Source organism: Ciona robusta, chromosome 4 (genome assembly GCF_009617815.1).
Source record: "Ciona robusta chromosome 4, ASM961781v2".
In the NCBI taxonomy this organism is placed as follows: Eukaryota; Metazoa; Chordata; class Ascidiacea; order Phlebobranchia; family Cionidae; genus Ciona; species Ciona robusta.
In genome coordinates, this window is record NC_143238.1 from 2,975,381 (window position 1) to 2,995,615 (window position 20,235).

Consider the following 20,235-nt stretch of genomic DNA (forward strand, 5'->3'; position numbering starts at 1 on the left):
CTCTACAGCATGTCCAGCAAAACTGAACTTATTTTCTTTTCTCAAACAGAACTAACTTGAAGCTTATCAAGTCTTTCCTGCTGAACTAAGCAATATTAATACCACTGTGCATGGCAACTTACCTATGGAGTGAATCACCAACTTTAGCTTTCACGTTCTGCATATCATACATAGGTTCCAGGATACATATTCTTGCACAGTGAAAATGACCAAAGCACTTCTGGTGGGCGGATGTACACCTCTGAATTCTCACTGTGACTTTAATGTTTATTGTATCACAAAACGCTTTGTTTGTATACTTATTTAATTTAGTTTATAGTCGATTAGTGCAATTTAAAAATAGCTTCCAATATTAAAGTTTTAATTGTTTCAGATAATTTTATTCAAGGCTTCCATTTAGAGCACCAAGCTCTTGTAGTGTTTACCTGTAATTTTATAAGAATAACTTTTTATCAATAAAGATGCAGATATTATTGTTACTTAAAACAATTTCGTACATGAAATACAACTAATAAAATACAACAAATAAAATACAACATCCTTAATATTTTAATCAAGTTGTATTTGATTTTTAAAAACAAAGAACTTGGTATATTCCTTATATGAACTTTCTGTTCCTGCTTAAATTACTCCTTGTGTAAGCAACGCTTTTTTCATAAACATTATCGAAAGTTTCCAGTTGCTTAATAATGAACATAACTGTTGGACTAATTTCAAGACGCAACGATTTCAGACTGATTTCTTATATAAAAAAATTGTTTTTGCTTTTTCAAGCCAAACAAATGACTGTCAATGTGAAAACAAAAGTAACAAAAAAGACAACATGTTTAAAAAAGTTCAGATCCAAATGTTACTATGAACTATTTTATCCCTATAATCGTTTTTTGGTAAGTCTGATAATCAGTTTTTGGTAAGTCCCAAAACACAGCAGCTGTAGTATACTTTGTCAGAAATTTGTTATAAAAGTAAAAAAAAATAATTGGAAGGAAAGATAACTTGTTGTTGCTTTCAAACATCATCATCTTCTTCTTCATTAAAAGATAACACAGGAGCTGTTTTTGATTTCGTTCCTTTTTTAGTTTTGGTCTTCTTATCGGTTTGCTCATCTTTTTTATCTGGGTTAGAATTGGTTTTCATCTTTTTTGAAGAAGCAGAAAGTCCCTTTTCTTCAGCTGAACGCTTGGTAGCAGGCTGTTTGAACACAATTTTTCCACCAACAGTACCTGTATCTAAAAACAAAAGACAAATTTGCCTAAATTAAAGCTTTGTATCACAAAATAACCTTTTCAGTATTCGGTATGGGTGAGGTCCTTTGGGACCTGTCATTCAGGCCAGATTTGGCTCATTACCTCATACAGTATCAGTAAGTACCCACTACCCATACTGTTTGAAATTATTGGTTAACACATGAAAACACTGCAACAGGGTAGCAATATCATATATTACTTATTACTGTTAAAAAATTGTTGTTCATATATTTTGTAAACAAACGTAAGCTAAGTGATTCTCAGTTGGCAATCTATTTTCTACAAACCTTTTTCCTTTTCATATTCTTCTTTATTTAAATCACCATCTTTTAAAACAACAATCACGGGCTGTTCATCATCGTTGTCATCTCTATCGTCAAGCTCAGCAGAAGGTCGGTTCTAAGCAGTTTATTAAAAAAGTAGTAACTCAAACTTGTATAAAATATAAAAAAAAAATATTTTTAAAAAAATTGCAACAAATATAAAAAAAATGTTTAAAATGGGGTTTTAAAATTTATTTGTATAAATATTTCACTGAAAGAAAATACAACACCTTGTCATCTATCTCTGGTTCTTTTATTAAACCAGCTTTTTTCTTAAACTGTGTTATAAACTTTGGTTGCTCTTGTTTTATAAATTGAAACTTTTTCGACATTAGATGTTTTGCAATGCCCACTGTTTGCTTCAGTTAAACCACACGAAAATTTTAATAAAATTTCAGCTTCACCTAGATTTGTAAACCAAACAGCTTTTATTCAAAAAACTTGGTCAACAAGAAAACCAATGTATGTTTAGCGCATTAAAGCGCATTATCTGTAATGTTACTTTTCTTATGAAAATAAATCAGTTTTAGGTACTTGAATGTATCCTGTATACTGCAATTTCTATTCATATTATATTTTCCAACTACATCATATATATATATATATATATATATGCTTTTACAAAAAAAATAATTAAATATATTTTAAACGAAATACAACAAATAAAGCCATATTTTACACTTTACTATGAAGCATAATTTTGCAGAAGCAAGAAAACAAGCTGCAAATAATATTCACTTTCCTAGACAATAAAAATTCTATTTCCATGGTTTTAGCAGGACAAAAAATATTCTATCCATTTTAAAAGCATACTGATACATGTATATATAATAAGTATGTGAATACAACAACAGAAGTACAAGCTAATAGAAACTGTCTTAGATATTCTATTTATAGTCCTATAGAAATAAACTAAAAGAAAGTTAACTTTACTTCTCCAGCATAATGTAAAAAATAAAATCCCATGAAATATTAACTTATATATTGTCATCAGTTTGTACAACAGGGTGAGATTTTCGCGTTTTGATTGAGTTTACAAGCTTCATAGAAATAAAAAGCGCAATAATAATTGTTACAAAACAGCATGCGAATAACTTTCTGGTGCCAGTCGCGTTAGAACTGCTGTGTAAAAATATAAGGCCTGAACACGCGATTAAATTCAGAGGAACGCGGAACCATGTTGTGACTGCAACGTCCAATTTGTCTAGCTCTATGGCTCTTTTTAAATCGATCATAACTGGAAAATAAACCCCAGAAGCCATTTCGAAAAATAAAAACGCTATGAATGAAATAACTGGAAACTCTCGTGAGGGTTCTGTAGATATTACACAACCAAGTACTGTGGCACACGTCACAGCCATAGTTGCGACTAAAGAGTAAGCGGGTTGGAGTTTGGTCCATACTGATCGTATACTGCGGTATATGGCACCTCCAACTAATGTTGCTGCCATAAAGGATGCAAATACAATACCCAGGGGTGGGTTATGATGGTCCAGAACAGGCGTCCACAAAAATACGAACAGACAGAGCACGCTCTCAAATAAAGCTTGCACAAAACCAACTTCAATTAGTTCACTGTTTTCAACAATAGTTCTCAATCCTTGACAGCATGTCTTGAGAAACTTCTTTTTCTCAGACCTTGTTGAAGAAGTGGTACTGTTGCTCCGAATTACCACTTTCTTTAATTTTCCCGGGCTTTCAACATTTTCTTTCCATTTCATGCCCGCAAATACACCAGCCACCAAAAGCACAGGGACTGATAATATTGAAGGGGCTACAGGTCCTAAGCCATACAGCTCACACATGCAGTATGATAAAACACCGGCGAAAACTGCAAGCACACTGTTAGTTTTTGAAGCTTTTAGCATTGTGTAGTTTATCCATTCGGGGGGAAATTCATGAACAGTTATATGCTCATGAATATACCATGCCTCTTGCGCACAGAACAGAATAGAAGTAGATGCACCGGAAATAATTCTACCAATAATTAAAACACTGTACTGAGATGACAGCTTAATAAGGCAGGACACAGCATACAATAAAGTAGCAATCACAAACACTTTTCTTTTTCCATAACTCTGAACAATAAAGCCCGATGCTGCCCCAAAGGCAAGCGAGGACGCGAAACCGCAAACATAAATGATCGCAATTTGGTCTTCAATGAACCCATATGATGAATAGAGTTTGTATAAGTATGGCGCATTTAACCAGTCACCAAATATAATGGGTACATACACCAAGAGATATATCCGCTGGAAAGCAAGGAATTGTGGGTTGGTGTTCGTCTTTTTGGCCGCATAGCGAGAAATTCCTTCCAAGAGCAAAGCAATAAGGCCAATTACAATGAAAGTGAAAAACACAAGTTGGAATAACATTGCAGGTTTTTTTATGCGAAACCAGTTTGCAAGTTATTATATCACATTGAAGCTGTCTATAGAAAAATAAAAAAGTGTAATGTCAATTTCACTTGGATTGTATTATCCCTCATACCTCTTCTTGCTGCGTTGAACAAAATGATGTAATGCTAACTTTCTTTATTATTATACATGATTACAAAAACGTGAAATTTTAGTTCAATGTAGAAAATATTGGACTATGTGTATACATAGATATATTCAATTGAGATAAATTGTGTGAAATCTATTTTCTTGTTGTTGCTTGTTGTACCAACACTCATAAAAATATGAAATCACACACAAGTTATGAATCATAACCAGCTAAATTAAGACTATACAAAGAACTACAAAAATGTAATACTCAGACATCAGCCCTGTGTATAATACTGTTTATACTGAAAAACTTCTGAAAAACTTTCTTAGTGAACGCATATTTTAATGTTACCTGTTATGACTCCACGCAGTTTACTGTGTACTCAGAAAACTAGGGACTTCCCCCTGTGCGTCACGACTATGGAACAGGGCCATAGAATGACTATGCCACAGAGGCATAGAGTAACCAGCAAAACTACTATCCGGGGTGTTTTAAACGATATTTAGCTTCCCTTTATTGAAGGACGGTTAAAAACTAACCAAGTCGCAATCACGCACGCTTTAAAATAGTGCAAACAGCAGTAAAATTGCAAATAAATTGCATGTTCAAGGAATTAACAGGCGATATACAACCTACTAATAGGATTTTGAAAGCGACGCAGGATACGATATGTATATACAACGAGTTGATAGGATTTGACAACAAAGCGAATAAGCTATACCAAGAACGGCCAAGGTAAGCATACGATGAATGCAAATTCAAATTCATCGTACAATCTTAAACTACAATACACGAGCCTAACTAAAAGCAATAATAAAACGCAGCATATTAAATTTGCACCATCTGGCAAACGTAGTTTATATTTTGCAATGAATGATATGATTAGGCATTCATTCGAGCTAGTAGTCGTTGTTGGTCTTCATCTGAATATTTTCCCATCATTCTATTAAAAGTTGGAAGATAAGGACTTGATGCGAATACTTGAGCAGGATATCGTTTTCCCATTCGTTCAACTTCGTAGTTGCCACTTAAAACTACTTCGTCATCAGATGAACCAACTTTTCTCGCATTAACATATCTGAAAAACAAGAGCACCGGAGGTAGTATATTTTAACTATCGCTAATTTAACTGTCATTTAGCTGTCATTTTTTTGATGTTCCAATAAATCGGATACTCGTTATCGTATTTAAAGGGTTAAATAAAACTACATGTTTGTGCCAACAAAAAGCGTGGTGTTTCAGAATGGTAGTAGCAGAAGTTATGACAATTGTTGATATTCCGCCTTTTACTACAATGTCGTAAATGAATAGTATCTACAACCATATCTTTAGTAGTCCATGCCACAACCACCATCGTTAGCAAAGTTAAACCTACCCGAATGCGACTTCTTTGTTCAATGCAAATCCATGGACCGCGTTCCTGGTGTAACCGACGATTTCATCATTTCTCCAGATTGCTTCGTGTCCGAATAGTTGAACTGGCCTATTAAAATACAGGTTTCGTAATGTAAATGAATGTAACTTGTTTATTCTAGCGTGGTGGGGGAAACGGCTGTCGTTATAACACAAGTGTTTTGTTTCACACACCTCGTACGAGCCTGTGATTTACGACGTACTATGTAACTTAGTGGGTGATTAGTTTTGGAATTGTTTCATGTTTTGCAGACAATTTAGAAGTCATTAATCCATGGGTGACCACTGGGTTGGAGCAATTGCTGTTAAGTGTCCTGCCCATGGCGCCCTCTATAACAGGCCTGGACACCGTCGGCGCCTCTCTCGAAACTGGAGGCGGATGGTTTTGCAGCGCTTGTATGAATTGTAGACAGTTTTGATGAGTTATTTAACGAATTATCGCATTAGATAGTGTTTTCTCTAAGTTCTAGCAGTTAGTACAGTATAAATGTTTTTTTTTTATTTAGCTTGCGTGTATTATGTTTATGAATGGCCACCAGTGTGAAATCTTTACTGAAGCTATGTTTGTTTAAGACACACAAGCGTTTTAGCAAAACTTTCCTAACTATAAATATTCTCTGAACTACAAGACCTACCACTTCTCAGTTTATTTTTAAATTTAAATAGACTGCTTGCTGTTCGAAATCCCTTTTTGGCATTTGTTTTTTTGTCACATACTCCTAATATTGATCTCAAGAAGGGGCCTCTGTCCTGCTCTATCAAAAAAAAACTTGAGAAATGATGTATTAGGTAGAATAGCAGGACAGATTGACACAGTCAAGGCAAAAGGCTAATCAAAGTTAAAATAACGTTTCCCTTCTTAAACTGTTGAGTTGCACCAAGTCACATAAATTTAGAAATTGTCATTTGAGTTTATTTTTGGTTACATTGTAATTAAAAAAAAACACATTTACATTTGTACAATAAAAAGATGAGTCAAATTAAAAAGAAATGCTATCCCTTTTGTGGTTTGTATATGCTGGTAAAGGCAATGTCAGTTTTGAAACATGTTACATGTATAACAAAATGCTTGTATGCAAGATATAGTGAGAAATCATGTGTATGGCTGGTTATGTGACAGGTTGTAAAAGTGGATATGAACTAAGATGCAGATGATAAAACACCAATTTTCTGTTTACCACATGTAACCAATAGAGGTCAAGATGGCTGCAGTCCATTCCAAGGAACAACATATTGTGTGTCCACAAAAAATTGATTCCAACCGCTTAAACAAATATTCCTTCCCTGCTTCCATTATTTCATTTGTAATTTTGTCATCATCCAGTCCAGGGAGATATATCCAGTGTACCTTTATTTGCCATCAAAATTTCAAAGGATTTTCGCCATGAATGTTTTTATCTTGCCTTTATAATTATAATTTCTTCTTTGGCTGGACAGATGGCCAAGAATAGCACAGGCAGTTTATTATCCTGTTAATGTTGTGGCAAGCAGCCAAGCCGTACATGCTTCTCACAGACTACAAAACTTTAAATGCAACTGCTTATTTAGTTGGTAAGCTTGTGTATTCTGGTGAGGCACTTGCCGGGGCATTTGATTATTTTTCATCTTCAAGAGCATTATATGAAAGCTCCCCAGTACAAAAACACTGACCAGAATGACTTCCAAGATTGACAACACTGATGACTTGACATTCTTAGGTGAAATATGCAAACATTGGAATCAAGGCAAAGAAATGTGATCTGTCCAGCTGGCGTAATGTGTATGCAATATGCACCTTGATTGTTTCCTGTAACCCCTGTAGAACAATGCTTGCATTTATCAATAATGCTGAGAGACTTTTCCTGTGACAATGCAGAGAAACTTTGCCTTGCTGTTTAATGTTCTTCTTGTGTGTAATGCTTCTTCTTGCATTTTGAATTCTCGCCATTTTTATAAGCTCTTCCAGTGCTGTATGGACTGGCAGTTGGGCCTTGTAATGCCTTTGCAGTTCTCACTGTTATCTGTAGCGTGATGTCGTTTTGTCGAATAAACTGGGTTGTAACCTGGACTTGTCATAGAGTCATTACTTTTCTGCTGGAGTCGGATTTCTGTTGAGCGAGGTGCGAGTTATGCAATCTTTACGCCAATGCACAAACGGTCGAAACCGTTGTTATGACTATTTCTTGCTGCTTCTTTACCACACCCCCAATAGTTTTAGCCATAATGTTGAAATACATTTGGAGGGCCACAGATTTTGATAAAGATGATTCCAGTGTGTAAGTTAACACAAGGGTTTCAATATTTTTCAACATGTAAGTGACCATTACAGTTTTAAAATAAATAATCCTCACTGTCACATACTTAGCAACATTCTTTAAATAGATGGTGTAAGTCAATTACACCTCACTTAGGTAAAGAACCTACAAAAGAGATCCATAAAATGACTTAAGTTCATTTTTGAGCGGTATTTACATTTTAAGAAATCTTTGAATTTTGTAGTTTTAAAACACAGTGCAGCAGCAGAGCATGTATAATATAACTCCTGGCGATAGACCTTACTTAATTAAAAAACCTTAAGATTAACCTCATGGGTGCGATTGGAAAATCTTACACCGGCGGCCATTCGTTACCGTACTTAAACACAACTATAAATAACCAACTGTCTACTTTATACACATAATACGCGTAAACTGATTAATAAATTAAACATTCATACTGTATTAACTGCTAAAACCACGAGTAAACACTATCTAATGCGATAATTCGTCAAATAACTCATCAAAGCTGTATACAACTCGTACAAGCGCTGCAAAACCATCCGCCTCCAGTTTCGAGAGAGGCGCCGACGGTGTCCAGGCCTGTTATAGAGGGCGCCATGGTCCTGCCCAAAGACACACACGCCAAAAATGTTAGCAGTATCCAGGTCAAAACCCCATAATCTTTGGACCTGCAAGCAGGTACGCTCACCACTGTGCTACGGCGCTGGACGATAAAATTGTTATTTAGTTAAAAACGTACAATAAAAAAAGACACACAAGCCCAAAATGCTAGCAATATCCAGCCTAAAACCCCATAATCAATGGGTCTGCAAGCCGGTGCGCGCACAACTGCGCTACGGCGCTGGACGATAAAATTGTTATTCAGTTAAAAACGTACTATAAAAACTGTTTTTAGTTAAAAAAGGTTGTCTACTCACTCGTCCACCGTAAAACAGCAGAGGATTTTATTCGGGTTAGTTCCACGAAGTCTGTTTATTGCATCGCTCCCGACGTAATCAGCGCCTTCATCACACAGATTCATCAGTCTAGCTTCCAATGGGTTGTCATCGTATCGAATACTGTGACCCCAGTGGTGGAAACCTATTAAAAGCAGCAATGTATGAACTATGAATACATATGCCACTTAGTGGGTGTGATTTTTGTTTATGGTGGACAATTTGGACAACCTATTAGTGTCCATTCCTGCATTTTAGCAACGAACGGTTAAGTGGCTAGATGCCTATAGGGACATACACAATCACACAATGTGAGCAGCATCGAGCTTATATCCTCATATGCTCGTGTATTTACAGATTTTTGTATAGCACTGCGTGGTATCATGGAATACCGTTATAGCACATAAATCTTGTTTTTTGATCGTGGTTTAAACAAAAATAAGGCATTTTAGAGTCGCGAAGGCACGGTTATATAATTCTAAAAATTTTCTTTGTTTACTACCAAATGGAACTAGAAAAGAAAGTAACCTATCTTACCCTAAAAAACACGTAAGTCCCATCATGCCCCAAAGCCGTCAATGCTGTCTTATTTTAGCCCAAAACATGTTCTCTCTCACCACACTCTACTATATGCATTTTACAGTAAATGGTACTTACCAACTTCTGTGCTCAATGATTCCATGGCTCGATAACCCGAATCGCAAATACCATGTTTATCAGAGTCCTGCATAATGGCTTCATATATCTTAGGCATGTGTTGCATATCACAATGCAGTTCATAGCCCAGTTCACCAACAAAAGAAATCCTGTTTAAATATTGAATATTACACTTAGCGAGTGGAACACTTTCAAAAGTGAAATTACAGTTGATGTATAGTACTGTATGTGGGATAAGATGGGACACCTTTTTAGCACATATTATCCGAATATCCTGATTGTGTTTTAAACAATTAACAACGGTCTAAAGTAGTCGTTGAGCAATGTTTTTTTAATTTTTTGAATGTTCTTTGTTCACTACCAAATGGAACAAAAATATGTACTGAAAAGCTGTCCCACTTTCGCCCACCCTATATTACTCATTCTAGTTTTATGTATAAACTTGTGATAAGTTTATAATGTTTCAGTTAAACTCATAAAATAGATAGTGGGATGTCTTGAGAGACACTTTTTTTCTCTTTTCTTGTCCTGTATGGTGGCAAACAAAGAATATTTACAGAATTGTATAACTGAACCCGAGACTCTAAAAAAAGCGCTTGTAATAGTATAAAACACGATGAGGAAATATGAGATTTGAGTGCTAATCATATTCATCTCACCCCACAGTACTTCATATATAAACTCTATTCTCCATTGACAAACACCTATGGTAGATGTAGATGTACACCTACCTCATTATAAGGACGGGACATCCAGCGATCTCTGCTGACATCCAGCGGCTGAACTTCAGTTTTTTAATATTGCCCCCTTGAACTAACGCATCAAGGATTTCACGGCTGAAAGTAATAAATACCTTCTTTTTCAAACAGATAAAGCTTGTGTGGTAATGGGAATTGAACTCTAACGTAAATGGCAGGTCCCTTGGCGTGCTTTGCCGTAGGATCTCACTCATATAGAATATAAGCGGGTTAGGTTTGTGTGATGATTGAATAAACTTTGTTTAACCTCACATAGCGCCAGCGGGCCAACAACAGCCGTTATAATACAAGTGTTCTGTTTCATATACCTCGTGCCCGCTTACGAGTTATCATATGTGTTACTTTGAAAGTGAATACCTCTTTATATTACTTTACAATGTATATGGCTGGGAATTGAAACAGCTCATATAGGTCTATCTATAACTGACAATTGTCGTTCCTAAGGACACACACGTCCATAATAATACCATTGCCAAGCATATAGAACTGGTAATATTCGGACTAGAGGCAGGTGCGCTAACCACTATGCCACCGCGCCGGGAATAATAGTTATAGACGAAAACTAAATTACCTTTTTGGACCTTGAAGACTGAGAATACCCATGTCATTAGTTCTGTCGTCGACATTGCATTTTATCCCAAGATCAGCCAACCTGTCGCTGAGGTGGCCTTTGCAGTATTCAGTAGTAGCACCACCAACAGTCATGTAGAACTCGGTTTCTGTTTATAATAAAGCTGGTAAAGCCATATTTTACTAACATTTCTAAATCTAATGGTTAACTGTATAGGTACATGTTGTAAACTAAACTAATATTTATTATGATTGACCAATTTATAGAGCAATAAACAAAGCATTGTACTGTAGCGTAGGATGTAATACCGTTGGGACAAAAACAAATAGTACAAAAAAAGCAGACTGAAGACATGTCCCATCATATATAGTAGGTTGTGGGGAGATGGGACACCTTTAGCACATAATATCTAAAAATCCTGAATGTGTTTTAAACAAAAAACAATGATCTATGGAAGTCGTAAGGATACGGTTTTATAATAATTTAAATGTTCTTTGTTAACTACCAAATGGGATAAGAAAATTGAATGAAAAGGTGTCTCATCTTTCCCCACCCTACTATATATTATTTTAGTTATAAGTGTAAACATATATAATATCCCACCTCCTGTTAAGCCCGGAACTTTTGCGACGACAAGATCCGATTCAATTCCCCCTTCGTCATTTAGCATAAGCGTATAAGTGCATGGGCGTAATTTTCCCGGGGCACTGACGTCACGACTGAAGAGGTAACGAGCTGCGGTGGCAGCATCAGGCCCAGTTAAGAACAACTTACCCATGTAGCTGGTATTGAACATAGCAGCAGAAGTGCGGCAAGTTAGAGATTCCCTAGCGAGCTGGAATAATATATAAACCTGGTGTAATTATTTATCATTGAGTGGTAATAAGTGGGGTGCTGTTATAATATGGGTGTTCTGTTTCGTACACCTCGTGTCCGCTTACGAGTTGCCTGGTTCGTAATTTTCCGGCTAAATATTTAGTTTGAACGTATACGTTTTTTTATTTAAAAAACCTGTAGGAAACCATTGGGTTGTAGTGATTGCCATTAAGTATTTGGTCCAACGACACATGCGCTGTCAACGGTGGCAGCTCTGGGCCTCGAACCGTATTACCTGGCACAGAGGCGAAACCTTTAACACTCTGGCATGGTGTCGAAAATTTGAATAAGTAATTTCACGGTTCAATGCAAGCATGACAGCTCATGTGCACGATACGGCATGACTAAATATGGTTTTCGTTTTAAACCGATACGTTTGATATGAAATTCGTATTCCACATATATGGTACCTCATGTTTGTATTGAAATTGTGTGATATACACCTAATTTTTATGATTTCTGTAGATAAGTATTGAGAAGTAAGTTGCCACCTGTTTATGTACGTCTCCTGGAAAATCAAACGTGTAGTCTTTCCTCAGCATCTCATCGTACTTATAATTGTCGTGTTTCACGTTATCATAGTTGCCATAGTAATCATACGGGAGAAGATGGGATTTGATGGGCTTGCCGTTTTCCTCAAACATAAAGTAGCCAGGACGTTCCCAGCCGTGTTTTTCTTCAAAGAAGCAACCGCGGTCGGCCAAAGTCTGCATGAAACATAAATGAAATTGTGTAAGTACGAGGCAAATGTAAAGAGTATTAATTCGGTTCAAAAAAATTAACGCGAATGTTTAAATGTTGCATTTAATCTTTTTGTCTCAAATTATATAGTAGGATGGGGGGAAACGGGACACCTTTAGCACATAATATCCAAATAATCTGATCGTGTTTCAAACAATTCACAACAGTCTATATGCTGGTAGTCATGAGCATACGGTTTATAATTCTTTGTTTACTACCTAATTGGACAAGAAAATAGAAAGTGTCCTATCTTCCCCATCCCTACTATAGTACTATACAAGTTATAGTTCTGTACTGTGGGATCAGAAGGATATATCGTTTTCAAACGCTCTTCCATATTTCCAGGTCGTGGTTTTAACAATTAACAACGCTTCTTTAGAGCCGTGAGGATACAGTTACATAATCACATATACATTACGTAAGAACTTGATTTGACCGTTTAACACGCAACATATTCTTGGTAAAATTACGCCAAAGCGTAACCTCAGGGTAAGATTTTAGTCAGAACGAGCCGATGGATCAGTAAATGTTTTAAACATTTTAGCGGAACGAATAGTTATGCGAGACGCTTTAAATCCCAAAAGTTCGACCTTCGGAAGCTCTGGTCTTAACCCATAGCTATGAGTATCTCGTATAAATTGTAAATTGAAGATTACACTTTTACAATAGATCTACCAGCGCTGTATTATCTAGTAGGGTTAGGGGAGACGGTAAACCTTTAGCACATATTATCCAAATATCCTGATCGTGTTTTAAAAAACTAACAACGGTCAATGGAAGTCATAAGGATACGGTTCTATAATCCTTTGAATGTTCTTTGTTTACTACCAAATGGGGCGAGAAAATAGAATGAAATCTTTTTCCACCCTACTTTATGTTACAAAATTAAATAGTCGTAATCTGCATTTAAAAGAAAGAATAAAAATAGGTAAGTTATTTATCCTAGCGTGGCGGGGCAACGACTGTTACTAAAACACTGTTCTGTTTCATACACCTTGTGCCGGCTTACGAGTTACCACATATGTAACTTTGTCGGTACCTAATGTTTTGGAGTTTCTTATTTCTTTAGTGTAAATTTTAGACATATACCTGGTGAAGCGAATCCTTTCTCGCATTTCTACCAGCCAACGGTTGGTCGTGATGAAACGCAATGCTGTAATGTTTTGAATACATCTCGTGTGTTTTCTGGTGAAGCCAGCTTTTGTTTGAAAGGAGCATGCCCGGAAACCGCCTAAACGAAAACGGAAACATTTGGCATACTACTTTAAATTTAACAACACAGACATAGTAGACTAGACAAAATGTAACTTGCTTTATCCCCGGGTGCTCGGGAAAACGACAGTCGTTATAACACGGGTCAGACGGGTGTTCTGTTTCATACACCCCGTTCCCGCTTATACGAGATAAATGCAACTTATTTATCCTAGCGTGACTGGGCAACGACAGTCGCTTAAACACGGTGTTCTGTTTCATATACACCCCGTCCGCTTACGAGTTCCCACGTTTGTAACTTTGTTGGGGGATAATGCCTCTTATATAAGCTGAGATTTATTTACCTAATATCCCAAGCAAACATGTCGATTGAGGGTTTTCCATATATAACCCAGTTTGCTAATTCCCGCCCAGCTCCACCTCCATACATCATACCACCACTGTTGAATCCACTTCCATAGAAGAAACCACGGACTTCTGGTGACTCGCCCAGCAAAGGTTTCGAATCAGCAGTAAAGGACTCTGAAAATCGCACCGCGGCACTTTACATATAAATATTCAATGAATGAATGATGTAATGTAGCTTATATTTTTGCTTTGCAGAACGACAGTCGTTATAACACGGGTGTTCTGTTTCACAGGCACAAATGTGTAACTTTGTGGGAAATTTGTGATTGCACAGTAGGCGTAAAGTATATATGAATATATAGTTGTGGGGTGAAATGTATATCGCTGGCATATAATCCCATATTAACTAATCGTGTTTTTAACCATTAACAACGCTGTTTCAGAGTCGTGAAGATACGGTTAAATAATTAAGTAAATATTTATTTTGTCCCAATATACAGTAGGGTAAGGAAGATGGGACACCTTTTTATTCTATTTTCTCGTTCCATTTGGTAGTTAGCAAAGAACATTCATAGAATTATAAAACCGTATCCTCACGACTTCCATAGACCGTTGTTAATTGTTTAAAACACGATCAGGATGTTTGAATATTATGTGATAAAGGTGTCCCATCTTCTCCTACAGTGCTATATTATATATATAACGTCAATCTATATGTTATACCGAACATACGAAGCGAATGCCTTTTGAATATGTCGTATGATATGCGTAATATCCGGTCTTACCGCAACTAATGATTAATAGTGGTTTGGGCATTGTTGTGTAAATAACTCGTTAATTAAACCAGTATACATATATTTGTCGGTATATGCTAAAATTAGCAACATTGTAATTTCGTTCTATTATATATTCTACGTGGGTGAGGTCTTACGCCTTGTGACATGAGATTTTGCCCCAAATTTTCAACACCCAAATCTCGGTAGTATAGTACGATGGGGGAAGATAGGATACCTTTAGTACACATAATATCCAAAAATCCTGATTGTGTTTTAAACAAATACCAACTGTCTATGAGAGTCGTGGAGATACAATTTTAAATTTCTTTAAATGAGCTTTGTTTACTACTGAATGGAATGAGAAAATAGAATAAAGATGTCCCATCTTCCCCCCTACTATATGTAACACTGCAAATTGTGTTAGTTAAATTTTAAGACAGAATATGAACAGTACACCTTACCTGGACCACACACGGTGGATCGAATACCAGACTGCTCGATCTCAGGAACAGATATGAAGGCATTTTCGATGTGTCGACTAAATACATCCCAGTCCAAATCATATAGACCGAAAGCGAAGTCTTTGTCAACCTATATATGCACATTAATGAATGTGTTTGTTGGGACAGAAATGCATTTAATATATATACGAAATAGCATGAATATGAATATAGTAGGGTGGGGTAAGACAAAACATGTTTCATTCCATTTTCGTCCCATTTGGTAGTAAACAAAGAATATTTACAGATTTATATTACCATATCCCCACGACTCCAAACGAGTGTTGTTTATTTTTATTTACACGTTCGGGAAATGTGGGATATAGGTGCTAACGGTATCCCATTTTACCCCACAGTACTACAATGAGACGGAAGAAGGCATTTATAGTTTATTCAATTTTTAAACAAATCATATTAACAGCACTATTGCCTTGTTATTTATAACTTAGTAAGAAAGATGTTTATATAGAATGTTTGAAAAGTAATTTAAATCTTATTAACTACACGCAACAGTTCACCTTAAAGCACACAGAACATAAGAAAAATACTTATTTCTGTCTCACTGTCTTTCTCGTTTACTGGGCATCGCGTGACTGCGGTTTCATGCCTGCTTAGTAATTTACGCCGCTCCACTTACATGCTCGCAGTGAATTGGGTTGGATTCGTAGCCACCTATCTGAAGAGTATCCCCTTGACGTTTCAAGTATATAGAACTATCATGGTCGCGAAGATTTGGCACTTTGTTTACTCCTTCTATTGGTTCAGTAACCACATATGCGTGTTTGTATGTTAACTGTGGGACGTTCAGACCAACCATCTGAAATGCATAGAGATTTATTATGGGAAATATGTTAAATATTTTGTAGGGATTTAATCACCCATAATCACCTACAAAGTAACATACTTGGTAACTCGTAAGTTGGCACGAGGTGTTAAACCCGTGTGATAACGACTGTCGTTTTCCGGCCACGCGAGGGTAAAGTAAGTTACATTCGTTCATTCAGATTTATTATAAGAATTATGTTAAGTATTGTGTAGGGTACGCACCTCGCCAACATAGGGTGCCCATACACCAGTACAGTTAACTATGTTTTTTGTCTTTATGGGTCCATAGTTGGTGTTGATTGAAGCGATGCGTTTTATTCCATAGTCGTCCGTGCTCGTTTCAATGCTGGTAACATCGCAGTTTTCTAAGATCTGGATAAAGTGAATTTGTAGACTATAAAGCAGGGTTGGGTAAGATGGGAAATGTTTTCCATTTCCTCACATTTGGTGGGAAATAAAGCTTATTCACAAAAAATAACTATAGTTGAGTAGTTGTTTAGTATATGAATACGAAATATAAGCCAAGAGCTAACGGTACAACTCATCTTACGTAAGACAGAGAAGTGCAATATTTGAAAATAGCGTAAAACCGTTTTAATTGGCTCAAAAATTTAACATTTTTTACCTTCGCCCCGTACTTTGCAGCTGCCCTTGTGTAGGTAACGCAAGTACCAGCTGGGTCCATTGTCCCGTCTTGAGGGCTGTATGCAGCACCAACTAAATTGGAGATATCAACCAATGGATGAACCTCCTTTATCTCAGACGGCGATAAAAGATGAGCCTCAATATCGAAGACTTTGGCAAGCTGTGTAAGTTATAACTGTATCATGAACAACGCTTTGATAATTATGCGTATACTAGGTTGGAGCAAGATAGTCGATGTTTTTATTTACTTTTCCTGTCCAATTTGGTGGTAAACAAAGAAATTTACATATAGTAGGGTGGAGGAGATTGGGCACCTTTAACACATCATATTCGAATCCGGATCGTGTTTTAAACAATTATAACAGCGGTCTATAGGAGCCGTGAGGATACGGTTTTATAATTCTATGAGTGTTCTTTGTTAACTAGCAAATAAGACGAGAAAATAGAATGAAAAGGTGTCCCATCTTCCCCCACTCTACTGTATTTATTTTTACCGTATCCTTACGAAACTGAAAGAGCGTTATAATTTGTATAATATAAATCGGCAAAATATAGGGTATTGTGTGTTGAAGATAACCCATCTTATCCCACATTAGTATTCGGCTAGTTTTCACGCAGCCTTGCCCTAGAGTTTGTAGAGACGTTGCCTTGACCCAATTAAGCAGCAATGCAGCAGAGCGCGTGCGAAAAGTAAATGCAAACATGGGACAGACGGCAATCGATAACAATTAAACAAAGGGGCAACTGTGCAATTGAAAAACAGGACACGGCAACAACTTTATACTTACTCAGTAAGCCAAACGTCATGCTTGTTTTTTGACGGTGAAGATACACAAGGCGTGTTAGTTACACATTATAACCCATTGCAAAAAAAAAACATAATGTATAGACTGTGGGGTAAGATGGGACACCTTTAGCACATAATATTCAAATATCCTGATCGTGTTTTAAACAATTAACAACGGTCTATGAGAGTCGTGAAGATACGGTTTAAAAAATCTTTGAATATTCTTTGTTTATCAATAAATGGGAAGAGAAAATTGAAAGAAAGGTGTCCCATCTTCCCCCACCCTAATATATTAAGATTGTTGAAATATATCAATACAGGGCATGAGGCGTATGGAACATAACACTCTTGTTATAACGACTGTCGTTGTCCTGTGCTCGCGAGGATAAAGCAAGTTGCATTTAAAATACAAGTTCAGTGCCGAGCTTACCGTAGTCATCTCCTTATACGCGTCGAACCGTTGCTGAGTGTATGCTGTGAATAGACCACCAGTATGCACCCAACCAGTTTCGAGACCAGTCTCTTCAGGCAAAACTTCAGTCATCAGCTCCCGTGTGTGTTTTATAAGCTCCATTTCCAGATCGTGGCTGGTTAGGTGCCAAAGCAAACCTGTAGAAAAAATGGTTTTGTGAAATTGGAAATGAATTTCGATTTTTAGTTATTTTACCAGCAGTGTGCCATGTCGTGCCTGCAGTGAGCTTGTGTTTTTCCAGCAGCACGACGTTCTTCACGCCCATTTTAGCCAGGTGGTACGCTGTACTACATCCCACGCTTCCACCGCCTATAACCACGACGTCCGCTTCAGCAGGCACGCTGCCAGATTTCCTGGCTTGGTCAGCAGCATCGCTTTCAGTTTTATGAAGAGACGAATCGTAGGGCACTTCTTTAATGTCAGTTATTTTATCATCGTAGGTGCTTGACGAACGAAACGAACTGACCGCCAAGTGTGTTTTTCTGAATAAAAGGGAAGGTTTAAATGTACCGTACCGTATATGAATAATACATTACATGCTTTAAAGTAAAAGCAAAAAGTATGTTATTTCTTGACACCAATGCACAAAATACGCGGACGTCTTATGTCTATAAGCCGCGCAACAAACGTGTGCTTTGCGTATTCATCAACGTAGCCAGCGTTGTCGAAGTATTTATAAATTATGACTAATCCAGAGTTGTTTGTTGCGATCGTTGCCCTGACAGTTAACTTTAAAGTTTAAACGATTGTATTTATAGGTCAGTCTTTGACAAATTAAGCTAATTTTACACTTGACTAGGATAATTACAAAACTGGGGCAATAACACCTTGAAAACAAATTGTTTTTCTGGTTAACTATTAACAAGTAAGCTATATTTGGAAAGTTTAAAACTGGCTTTGTGTATACGACCCTTTGTTACTGCCATATAAGGAATGCCTAAACTGGTTCTAACCAGTTTGAACTGGGGTACCCAGCTCCGCTTACCTGCGTTAAAATTGTAAATATTATTGCAAAACTGCTGACTGTTATGACTTATTTAACTGTTAATAAAGCCAATTGTGGCTATAGCAACACCGATTTCTAATTATTTTATCGTCACACACTAGCTTTGTTCTTCAAGCCAACTTCATTTTCGTTGGTTTATTTTAAACCTAACCATTTGCCGCCAGCGCAATTGTTATTTGTTGTGATAAAAAACAGCACTGTTTTTGAGTTGTATAACAATTTTATTGACAAAGTTCAAAACATCCATAAAAATATCTTCAACGAAAATAAAACATAACGGAACGACAAAATTGAATAACATGATAATAACGTACCTTCTTAGGGCGCTGCCAAGCCCATGAAGTCTTATTAAAGATGACATTCTAACGCTGTATTCTTCGGTTTAAACGATAAAATATCAATAAAATCTCCATTGCGTTTAACTCTGCGTAGAAAATACTATCGCGTAATTTGTTGTTTTACACAATTACATCCAAATGCTCACCAAGTGAGGCACAATAATACGTTTAAGCCAAAAACTATAACCAAGATATATTATGCCTCGAGCCACCGAAACAATGAGTAATGTCTATTTACCTCGGCTGTTAAAACGAAGCAGTCTGTTTCGTTACGCTACCTTTTCACGCGTCGGAAACGAATGAAAGAAAATTATATAACACACAAAACACTCGCGGTGTAGCAAACAAAGCAGGGAAGAACCGCCGTAAGTTCGATCCGGTTTTCTCTCATAAGATTTTGTTCCCGCCCCCGACGGACAGCAGTCTAGGCTCCGCCCACAGTTTATTCTGTCCTGATTGGCTGATCATTCGCCTGGCTAAGTACAGCGAACAGCTGGGTAGTCGCGACAGTCAAAACAAACAAACAACAAATACTATGAATATAGTATATTAAACCTTGGTCTGGTCTACCTTTAGATTGACGTGGCATGACCAATATGTAGGTCTATCATCAGCATGAAACATTACAACTAGTTTCATTGGCCGACGCTACGACGCCCACTTTAATATCGTTCTGGTACCGAAAACTAAGCGTAAAAGAAGAAAGGGACCAGCAGCGTTCAAGACCACTACGCTTCACTGAAATTTATAGCCTCACGACCTTTGTTGTACTGTCTTTTTGTCGTATTTCTCAATGTTTTTATTTCCATACGGCACAGCAATACAGCTGCTTTAGAAAAAGAGAATTGATGCGTCAGTAGTTCCTTACTGTTACGACGAAAACAGATTCAAAACGGCCACTTATAAACACTCAGCAAGACAGCGTGGTTTTAAAACCATAAACAAGAGACTCAAATAACAGTGGCTTGTAACGTTATGCTAACTCAGGCCTGCAAACATTTAAAACGCCGCGCAGCGCCTTTGTATCCCTTCAACACCTTAACTACTTCGCGCTAGC

The 20,235-nt window shown here is 36.9% G+C and overlaps 4 protein-coding genes across 6 annotated transcripts in view; 1 reads left to right on the forward strand and 3 right to left on the reverse strand.

The window, feature by feature from the left end:
* LOC149736631 (coiled-coil domain-containing protein 33-like) overlaps positions 1–536 on the forward strand; it is a 41,507-nt gene extending 40,971 nt beyond the window's left edge. For both annotated transcript variants that reach the window (XM_089877260.1, XM_089877261.1), the window contains exon 26: positions 50–536. In XM_089877260.1, the coding sequence (XP_089733386.1) occupies positions 50–55 (6 nt within the window). In that variant the 3' untranslated portion in view covers positions 56–536. The remainder of the gene's footprint in view (positions 1–49) is intronic.
* LOC149736634 (uncharacterized protein KIAA1143 homolog) lies at positions 421–2,059 on the reverse strand. The gene is made up of 3 exons (XM_089877361.1): positions 1,801–2,059; positions 1,535–1,646; positions 421–1,229 (listed from the first exon to the last, which is right to left on the reverse strand). Exons 1-3 carry the CDS (start codon positions 1,900–1,902, stop codon positions 1,009–1,011), a joined length of 435 nt encoding a protein of 144 aa, XP_089733487.1. The 5' UTR covers positions 1,903–2,059; the 3' UTR covers positions 421–1,008.
* On the reverse strand, positions 1,975–4,379 carry LOC149736635 (solute carrier family 61 member 1-like). The gene has a single exon (XM_089877316.1). The coding sequence runs from the start codon at positions 3,943–3,945 to the stop codon at positions 2,548–2,550; it is 1,398 nt and encodes a 465-aa protein (XP_089733442.1). The 5' UTR covers positions 3,946–4,379; the 3' UTR covers positions 1,975–2,547.
* Positions 4,380–4,547: 168 nt separating this feature from the next.
* LOC149736636 (sarcosine dehydrogenase, mitochondrial-like) lies at positions 4,548–19,768 on the reverse strand. 2 transcript variants are annotated; one of them, XM_089877270.1, is made up of 18 exons: positions 19,417–19,768; positions 19,155–19,264; positions 18,030–18,316; positions 17,793–17,971; positions 16,556–16,735; positions 16,153–16,302; positions 15,743–15,922; positions 15,067–15,196; positions 13,826–14,003; positions 13,359–13,500; positions 12,020–12,235; positions 11,256–11,487; positions 10,653–10,800; positions 10,055–10,159; positions 9,324–9,472; positions 8,649–8,811; positions 5,436–5,543; positions 4,548–5,138 (listed from the first exon to the last, which is right to left on the reverse strand). In XM_089877270.1, exons 2-18 carry the CDS (start codon positions 19,199–19,201, stop codon positions 4,943–4,945), a joined length of 2,790 nt encoding a protein of 929 aa, XP_089733396.1. In that variant the 5' UTR covers positions 19,202–19,264; positions 19,417–19,768; the 3' UTR covers positions 4,548–4,942. The 2 variants fall into 2 exon arrangements, with proteins under 2 accessions (XP_089733396.1, XP_089733397.1); XM_089877271.1 differs by having other exon boundaries at positions 19,325–19,768.
* Positions 19,769–20,235: the final 467 nt, after the last annotated feature.